Here is a 9,872-nt window from a genome sequence, read left to right as displayed (position 1 = left end):
ACAAAACGACTTGAAGTAAATAAATATGCAATAATTTTATTTAAAATAGTAGATTAATTTTAGTGAATTCTTTTTAATAAAATTAATATGCTGAAGTTTTTTATCTTCAACTATTAACACCACGCGCTGTTCTAATTTCATATAATTTTATAATAAAAATTTACCTTCGACTTTTTGTTTCATAATACCTAAATATATTTTATTTAATGGCAATAATTACTAAACAATATCCATAGACAATCAATGGTAATCTGACAGTTCAGTTTGTCAATTTTTAAAAACATATAATAATAATATTTAGCCTAAGTTTATCATATTTTACTAATACAAAAAATTGTTTAACATTTTACGTATAATTATAATAAGTACTTTACGAATAATTATGTTAAAAGTTTCCAGTGACATTGATATTTTACGTCAGTACGATAAATTGTAATGATCCACACTGGCCCTGCCTATTTGTGGTGCGATGGATTCAAAATCGAAGACTTTTACATGTCTGGAATACTCTACCATAAAAAGGGAATCAGAAGAGAGTGTAACTTCTGCACCAACAAACATCCCACAAGAATTCCCAGTAGATCCTGCAATGACGAAAGTTCAAATAAGACCTTTGGTACAAAGGCTTTTCAATTCCAATATTTCGCGCAAAATGAAACGATCAATTCCAAAAAAAGAAGCTATCGACGTTTCGAAATATGAAACATATCACAGCTCAGACGTGAAATCCGATGTTATTTTGTTTGATGTTAATTATATTGGAAACAAATCAATTAATAATAATATTGATAATATTCGACTTGAAAAGATAAAAGATGAACCTATCGACTGTTGTGAATATAATGAAATTAATTTGGAATATAGAGAAGACAATTGCGACCATAAACAAGCGAAATGTGAATATATTCCTGAAAATATAGATGAAACGTTAAAAAAAGATGTGACATTGACAACAGAATGCACAGAATATGAAGAAATAACTGTGAAGGATGAGTTCTGTAAAAACAAAAATGGACAAGAAACTCAGGTACTTATGACAAAAATTCGAAATTTCACAACTTATTTTTTACCAAGCAGCTTAACAGAACATTGTATGCTCAAGTTTGGCAGATATATCGAGCACTGATGATCTGTAGTCCTATTCTACACTCTTCAAGTCTATGCTTGTTATTTATTTCCTTGGGCGGATAAAGGGTAATCCGCCCATCTGTAGGGGTACAAGACACGAGGAGAGACCTGATAAATCGATGAATCCCAAATTTATAGTGTTTGCCTAACATTTTCTCCCTTTTAGTTTTAGCAGTGGCGAAGGGTGACTTTTGGAAAGAGGTTGGCTGTGGAGATCAGAGAAAAAGAAAATATTGAAAAAAAGAAAGACTAAATATTGGGACCATACCTAAATAAGATTTCATATAAATAAAAAGGATTTCAAGTTATATACATTTATATTTTTATAGAAAGCAATGTTTTTTAAAATAAAAACAAAACTATGAATTAGTCAAAACTCTGTATGAGGAAAAATTTTAAACTTATTAAACTAAATTTTAATAATAAATATGACCATAAAATATAATGTTATAATAATGTAACTGTGGACATACTTAATTATGTAACAAATTCAGATTTTTTTTACAATTGTAAGTTTATCTTTGACTTAAAAAAATTTTTTTTTTTAATGTTTTCAGATAAGTACATATTTATTAATCGATACAGTTGAAATTGTAAATTATCAAAAAAATGTCTCAAATTGCAAGCTTCGTATTTTTCCTCTAGGTGCCTCTGGTAGGTACAAGCCTCCCCCTTAAATATGTCAATAGGCAATTAAAAAATATTTTTCTTAAGAAGGTAGGCTTTAAATAATCGCCTAGTATGGTCTTTTTCATTGAGTAGTATAACATCTTATTTAGTGTAGCTAATTCTTAGTTTTATAATGTATTATACGATGGCTGCGCGGCTTAAGCGTCGGCCTTTAGCATCGTGGGTCCCAGGTTTGAATCCTTGGTTTGGCAAGTACACATATTGTTTTTCAATTTGTGTATGAGTTAAAGTATGGACCTAATAGGTTGAGCAAGTGGCTGACATCCGTTTCTCGTAAAAACAAAATCTGTTAATACAAACCTCCACTCCGTTGAGGCCCATATGATCCTATTAGGATTGGACATGGTCGAAAGAAAAGAAGAAATATTTCAAGCATTTATTTTTTTTTCTTATTGGAAAGACATTGTATTAATTAAATTAAAACCCAATATGTAATTATTTTATTATCAAACTATAATAAGTAGGTACTTACTACATAGGTAGTGTGTTTTATTTTAATTAACCTATTCATTATCGAAAAAAAATAGGGAGACAGGGAAATAGATATTTGTTTTTATATATGTAAATTCCAATCCATCTCTGTAATCATTATTCTTATTTTATTTTAGACATTGGAAGAGGAAGTTATTATTGAAATTGAAAAAGATGTGCAGTATCGAAAAACGCCTAAAAAAACAATAAAGAAAACCATTTCAAAACCAAAGCAAAAATCAAAAAGTTCTAATTTTAAAGCAGTTTCGAAATCAGGTCTCGTAATACCTGAAGAGTTGTCAGTCGGCGTTGTTGACAGACGTTACACCGTCGAGCCAATTAGTGAAGAAGAGATATTAAAGTTGAACAGTGGGCAGTTGCCCGGCAAGAAACGAAGAGAGAGACACAGGTGTCGTAGTTATCGCTGCAAAGATTGCGGAGAGATGATGCTGTCGTTTAAGGCTCTGCGAGAACATGCCATCATCCATCAAGTAGAAACGAGGTAAATGTATTGGTATTTGATAATCTATTCAATGTTCATTGGAATGGTAAATTGTATTAGTAAGGTGCTAGTTTTCTGTTACCATTCACAAGGAAATTGCGCAGAAGTATTGATTTCCAAGATATTTTATAAATATTATTGTATTACACAAGGGGGGCAAGAAAATTCTATTGTCACACAAAAGATTTGTATATGAAAACAATTTTATAATGTCTATATATTTCAAGTTATTTATTCAAACATCACAATTACAGCGTAACACATTAATTAGGAATGTAAATTTAGAAATGTAGCCAGCTTACTAAAATGACAGGGGCCAACTGGTTTTTACCTGCGACCCATGCGGCAAGTGACATCAATATCATAATATATCATTGTCCCCTCCCAGTTTCTCTTTTGCCTGAATCCCTCACTAACTGAGGTGCCTACTCGTATGACCTTCTCAGAAGTTTGGTGCACTAATACTCAACTGAGCGTATACCTGCTATAATTAAAAATTCTTATGTTTTAATCAATTTTGTATAGAAATATAAAATTATATTATAATACCACCAGAAGTCGGTTCCGGCGTAATCTCCGAAAGGGGGTCAATTTAGTGTACGTTACTACAATGTTGTCCTAAATCAGGGATAGTAGTCAACCGCTTTATACCTACCGCCTATCGGTTCCACAGTAATGGTGATTTATAAAGTATGGAAGTTACTTTATAAAATTTATAAAGCAGAGTTACAGCAAGTTAAAGGATAAAAAAATAATTAATTCCCAAATACTTGACTTTCGTTAAGTTTGGTAGAATAAATCTTTATAAAACAACTTACTGTAGTTAAATCTATCTTTATATTTATACTTTGCATACATAGAAGCATGAAGTCGGTTTATTAAAACCCCTACCGCCCACCATGAAAGCTGGAACGCTCACTAGTGGGCGGTAGGGACCAGGTTGACTACCCCTGTCCTAAATGAATAATATTTTTATGTTTGTAACAATATTTTGCAGACACAAGTGTACAGCTTGCAGTAAATGCTTCACCAGAGCTCACGATCTGGTCCTTCACGCTCGAGTTCACTCCGGAGAGAGACCTTATGTCTGTCAATTTTGCAATAAAGGCTTCAGTCAGAAGATCAATATGGTGAGGCAAAATAAATTAAAAAACATTCAGACCAGTTAATTAGCATAATATAAGAGGCACATTAGCTAAAATTTGTCGGTGGAAAGTGTAGGTTATCAGTGATACTATAATAGTATGCAAAATAAATAAAAACCGAATTTATTATTTTTTAGGTAATAATTTCATGATTTATACCTACTGATATTTAACGGTACATATCGTCACTGTTCTGGCAGAAGACACTAATTCGAAAAAGTGACATATTGAGTTAGTTATACCAAAATGTTCCTTATTTCAAACTTTACCGTCTGGAAATCTTATCCTTCTTAATAAATAAACAGTCTTTATTTTAGTCATCCTTTTTACGATTACTTAATAAACTCACATGATAGACCATTTCAAACATTTTAACAACTTCAAAGTCAAATTACTCAAAACTAGTATTCTCCAGTTAGTGTGTTCTGCTAGAACAGAGACGATATTATCTATTCTATAGATTAGCGTTTCCCAATTAATTTTAGTCACAGAACCCTACTACATATGTATATTATTTTGTACAACATAACAGAACCCCTTAAATGTTTTAGTGTAAATAGGCTGCACGCCAAAAAAAAATTCTCTAGCTAACTTCTAATTTCAAATATACTCCAAGAAAATCTAGTAAGTTTTGGAAAAGAGTCTATTTTTCTCCATAATTAAGATTTGAAAATACCTCTTGAAGAGGATGAAAATATTTTATCACTAATAAATGTTTACGTGTTTATCTTGTAGTGATAAACATACTGAGGGTACTTGATGGGATTTGAATTTAAATTGTCATTGATTTAAATTTTGTACTATTCCATTTAAGTATTTTTGTGACCCTGGTTTCGCCTTTCGGCATCTTCAGCCAATAAGGACACGCGCCGATAGAAAGTGCTTGTTAATTGAAATTTAAGGATCCAGAAAATATTCATTCAAAAACCATTGCCATTGTTCAAAAATTCCATAGAAGACTTTAAACCTTGTGTTGTCTCTGGTCTTAAGAATATAAAAGCAGGGCCGAATGATGAGTACCCATTTGATTGACATTTAATAACCATTTTATCTAGCACGGTTTTTATTGTACTTAAAATGTATTTAGCTAGTCTTCTTAAATCCCTTTGTCAAAATCATATCCTACAAAAACCAGAAACTCTCCCTCCGGGTTCCGACCCTCAATTTAATCTTCCTGAACACATTTGGGAAACACTATTTTAATTTATTATAGTAAATTTATTCATTTGTACATATTATTTTGCATAATGAAAATGTGTGCATTGACAGATTCGGCACGAACGTATTCACACAAACGAAAAACCATTCATTTGTGCGGTATGCGATGAAGGCTTTATCGACCAAGGCGACTTGGCAAAACATTCCAGAAACCACACGGGACGTCTACCTTACTTCTGCGTCATCTGCAAAGAAAGGTGTTGCAATTTTTAATGATGCAGATACTTCATTATTCAACTTCCCAATTTAGAAGATAACAAATATTATGGTTTGATATTTTATAGGTTCTTACACCTAGAGGAGATGAAGGAGCATACGGCAACGTCGCACGTAGACGGGAAAAATTTTCCCTGCCCAATTTGCGGAACCGTATTCTCCTCACGAAACCTGAAGAGGGATCACTGGCTGGCTGAACATTCCCAGGGAAAGCCTTTCGAATGTCATGACTGTGGAAAGCGGTTAGTGTAATATTGAATATTTCATTGAATAATACATTATTGTAGTCTATAATAACATACAGTGGCGAAGATAGACTGTGGAGATCTGACATAAATAGTGCACACTAAACTTTGCTTATTTATTTTCATTGAACAAAGAATACAATTAATTGCAGATGGTGCTGGTTAGTTTTTAAAATTCAATTAAACCCTGCCTAAACCAAGGCCAATATATTGACAAATAGATGAATTAGTCGGCTTTGTTCAGCTGTGATAATAATATGGTATTAAAAAAACTATTTCTTTTATTCAACAAACAATTCACAAAATTGAGAATGTAACATTCATTATAATATCATTGATCATGTCCGATCCCAATAAGATCATATTGGCCTCTGTATGAGGTTTGTATTAACAGTATTTTTTTTTTTGTTTATTATGTAGGTACCTTCTTACAGGGAAAAAAATTTTAAAAAAAACAATGCCCATCAGGACATGAACCTGTATTCACTGGATTCGTGCCAATGTTATTTACGACTTAAATCATCATATCAACTCCTACGTAAAAGTCCGTAATACTAGTGAAAAGTACCATTTTGCAGTTACAGCTTCATACGTAGGTGTCGATATCTAATTACAATGAAATTAACTGGTACTTTTTTAGATGAAATGCTTATCAAATTGCATTCATTTTTAGCTATCGGTTTTTGTGTTTTAAATGTCCCATCAAACGTCGCATTTTTTCAAAAAAGATTTTTTCAAGTAGCTCTGAGGTGTTTTCAAATTATGTAGCTGATATTTGGTATTAGGTTAAAATAACATTAATTTGCTATTTTAATAAACGGTTTATTTGTTGGGGTTTTTATTTTGTTTATAAAATACATGTTGACAAAAATGTGACACCGCCGCGTTACGATTTTTTGAGGTAGGTCCTGCCAATAAACAAATACTATGTTTAAAGTATACACCAATTTTATTGTTTTTAGGTTCAAACTGAAGGTCCATATTATCAAACACATGAATGTTCACATGGGTCTGCGGCTGTACGTGTGCCAATACTGCGACAAAAGATTCACAGGCGACAGCGGTTTACGTCTCCACTTGCAGCGACACGTCGGCATCAAACCGCAAGCGTGTCCCCACTGTTCGCTGGCTTTCTACAACGTGGGCACTCTCAAACGTCACATGAGGACACACATCGAAGGCAGGCCGTATCCGTGTGACGAGTGTCACTCCACTTTCAAATCTCAGGACTCGAAAAGACGGCACATCAAGATGGTGCATCGGAGAAGTTTGGGAGAGTACCGCTGTAATTTCGAAGGCTGCAACGAAGTCTACTCTGTCAAAAGTAACATGCAGCGTCATCTCAGGAGTTTTCACTACGGGATGAAGCCGTAAGTTAACATTATTATATATACCTTATTAAGCTATTAAGTTTCAAAGTTGGTTACCTACATTTGATTCTTTATGAATATTTTTCTTGAGGTTCTCTAAGCACTTTTTCATCATAATATATAATAAATAATAATAATCTGACCATCATTATATAAACTAACAAATCTAGCTACTTTTTTTAATAAAATGGTGTTAAACCATAGGTTGATTGCAAAGTCATTTGATATTTTTCAACCAACAAATGTTTTTATTAATTTTTTGTAACAATTATAATACCTCAATGCATACATATGATAAGCTACCCTCGATAGGCACCGATAGCAGTCTTGTGTATAGCATAGATGCGCAGGGTACCACTATATGACAGTATTTATCCTCAATACATAAATATGATAAACTACACTCGATAGGCGCCGATAGCAGTCTTCTGTATAGAATAGATGTGCAGGGTACCACTATATGATTGCATTTGTCCAGCGGTTGTCCACTCGCCGAATGACATATCCAGCCCATTACCATTCAATCTCTATCACATCGCGTACTCTTGCCTGCTTCCTGATAATACTAGGCTCTTTTCATGAAAACATCATCGATAAATGTATTAACAATCTATAATTTGTTTTGTAGCTAGCTATTTATGGCTTAATGTTATATTCCAGCTACGCGTGTGACTTGTGCGATGCTTGCTTCACAAGCAAGAGTTCACTGCTAAGCCACTCGAGCTCTCGGCACTCTGACGCAAGAGATTACCCGTGTGAAACTTGCAGCAAAGGATTCGCAGACCAACCGGCTCTGTCTCGTCACATAAGGAAACTACACCAATCAAAAAAGACACCTATAACTAAAAGAAAAAGTCTCTCAACCAAAGAATGAGTTATTGTTTTATTTGAATCACATGAAGCATAATTTAAGAATGTTTTATTAATGTTTAAATTGAACTTTGACCAATATATTATTATATTCTTCCATGAATACTATAGGTACTTTCATATTTGCCAAGCAAAGATGTTGACTATACTAGACAGAGCCTAAATATATGAAAATCTACCTGAAAATAGGACTTCGTGGAGCAATGTTTAATCTTTTCCATGCCTTACGATATTACTGTCTGGCAGTATCACTGCTTCTACTGGACTTGTTTGACTTGTACCAGAACCAAAACATTAATTAATCACACTAAACACTATAACTAAAATATAGCTTCTATAAAGACATACCGCATTAATAATTATTACAGCTAAATACACAAAGTATAATTAATAAGAATATTTACTTGAACAATAACAAAAATTCCATATCTCATCCTTACATTACTGAAACATAAACTTTGAAATATAAAGATGGTGCACACATGTTTCAAAGCACCAACTTCCCATTCCCAATAGCTATATGACCCGATGTAGATATTAGTCGCCTACCAAACAGGTATCTTAACAGATAATGAGAAATGGATATTAGCCACTTGCTTAATCTATTACGTACCTACTAGATCCAAACACATGTCAGAAAACAAAGTATGAATTTTCCAGAAATCTGCGACCCAATACTTCATAACTGAACAACTTAGCTCTTGTCCATCACAGGTACAATGCGCCAACACAGTTGTATTTTATTATAGCTGCCAATATATATGTTACGCCGATTGTGCGAAATTGAATATTACATGAAATGGGCAAAATTTTGCCTAAAATTATGAAAAATGCAAGCCCATTACCTTATTCATGAATTAGACAAAATATCTGGAGAGTGCGTGAATTCGGCAGTAATTTTTCTGTCTAGTTCATGTCTTGGACAAATTAGATAGTAGCGCTACGGTGGTATTTTTTGCAACTAAACTAAATGTATCAAAATGCTCGTGCATTGGTCAAAATGTACATATATTATCTATGGTCAAAATAGATGATCGCGCTCCGGTGGTATTTTTTGCAACTAATCAAACTAAACAAATGTCATTGATTATAATATAAAAATATACCAATCAATATATAACTGCAATGACTTTCATATCTATTTACTATGCGCAAAGAAATCTAGAACTATAATATGATAACGGAAGAATTTTATTGAAAAGTATTTTCGTGATTTGATTCGTGCTTGGTCGATTGAATGTTTGTGATAGTTTGTTGACACTTGATAGCTAACCTCAAAATGGACATTCAGTTGAATACTTTAATTCAGAATTACAAAACCAAACCTAACCTAACCTAACCTAACCTAATAATAATAATCTTATATTATGTCCAATTATAACTAATAAAACCATCCGTATTAAATTTACTTTTTCTTCTGTCATGTTGACAGTTCAAGAATTCCATACCCTGGCGAATTCATGTACCCAGCAGAAAATTTACTTAATTCATGAATAAGGCAACAGGCTTGACTGTTACATGAATTAGCCAAAATTTTGGCCATTTCATGTAATAGTCAATTTCGCACATTCGGTGTAACATATACACTAAAAAGGTTCCAGAAATGTCATCAATTACTGTTGTAATACTAAAAAGTTCATTAGGCTCCGTCTACTACAGTCCAAGCTCTATGGTGCCAAGAGTAATTTCTAGACTGATATTCATTTCATCCAATTTCATGTGTTATTATGAAACTTCAAATATTTAAAAGATTTATTTATATATTATTTATTGAGAAAAAATTTACTTGTAGTTTGTTAGCGTATAGAATAATATAACCAATTTGTTCCACTCTAGTCTTCTTGAAATATTTATTTAGCTGATCTCTTAAGGCAGGGGTTCTTAACCTATGTGTCGGAATCCACAGTTAGGTCAATTGGTATTGCCACAATTTGCCACAATCACGAATTAAAAACAAAATGTCAACATTATTTAAAGAGTCCAGGATTTTTAACTCTAACTGTAAGAAAAACAAATT

The 9,872-nt window shown here is 32.8% G+C and overlaps 1 protein-coding gene across 1 annotated transcript; it reads left to right on the top strand.

Moving 5' to 3' along the window:
- The first annotated feature begins 232 nt into the window (after nucleotides 1–232).
- On the top strand, nucleotides 233–9,002 carry LOC147065092 (uncharacterized). Its single transcript, XM_085956484.1, has 7 exons — nucleotides 233–1,027; nucleotides 2,427–2,791; nucleotides 3,789–3,921; nucleotides 5,206–5,351; nucleotides 5,439–5,612; nucleotides 6,578–6,985; nucleotides 7,646–9,002. Exons 1-7 carry the CDS (start codon nucleotides 470–472, stop codon nucleotides 7,857–7,859), a joined length of 1,998 nt encoding a protein of 665 aa, XP_085812610.1. The 5' UTR covers nucleotides 233–469; the 3' UTR covers nucleotides 7,860–9,002.
- Nucleotides 9,003–9,872: the final 870 nt, after the last annotated feature.

The sequence above is a fragment of the Rhyacophila brunnea genome, unplaced genomic scaffold (assembly GCF_057557595.1).
Source record: "Rhyacophila brunnea isolate RB1 unplaced genomic scaffold, BYU_Rbru_1.0 scaffold_6, whole genome shotgun sequence".
In the NCBI taxonomy this organism is placed as follows: Eukaryota; Metazoa; Arthropoda; class Insecta; order Trichoptera; family Rhyacophilidae; genus Rhyacophila; species Rhyacophila brunnea.
The sequence above is the reverse complement of the archived record's forward strand: the minus strand, read 5'-3'. Positions and strand labels throughout refer to the sequence as shown.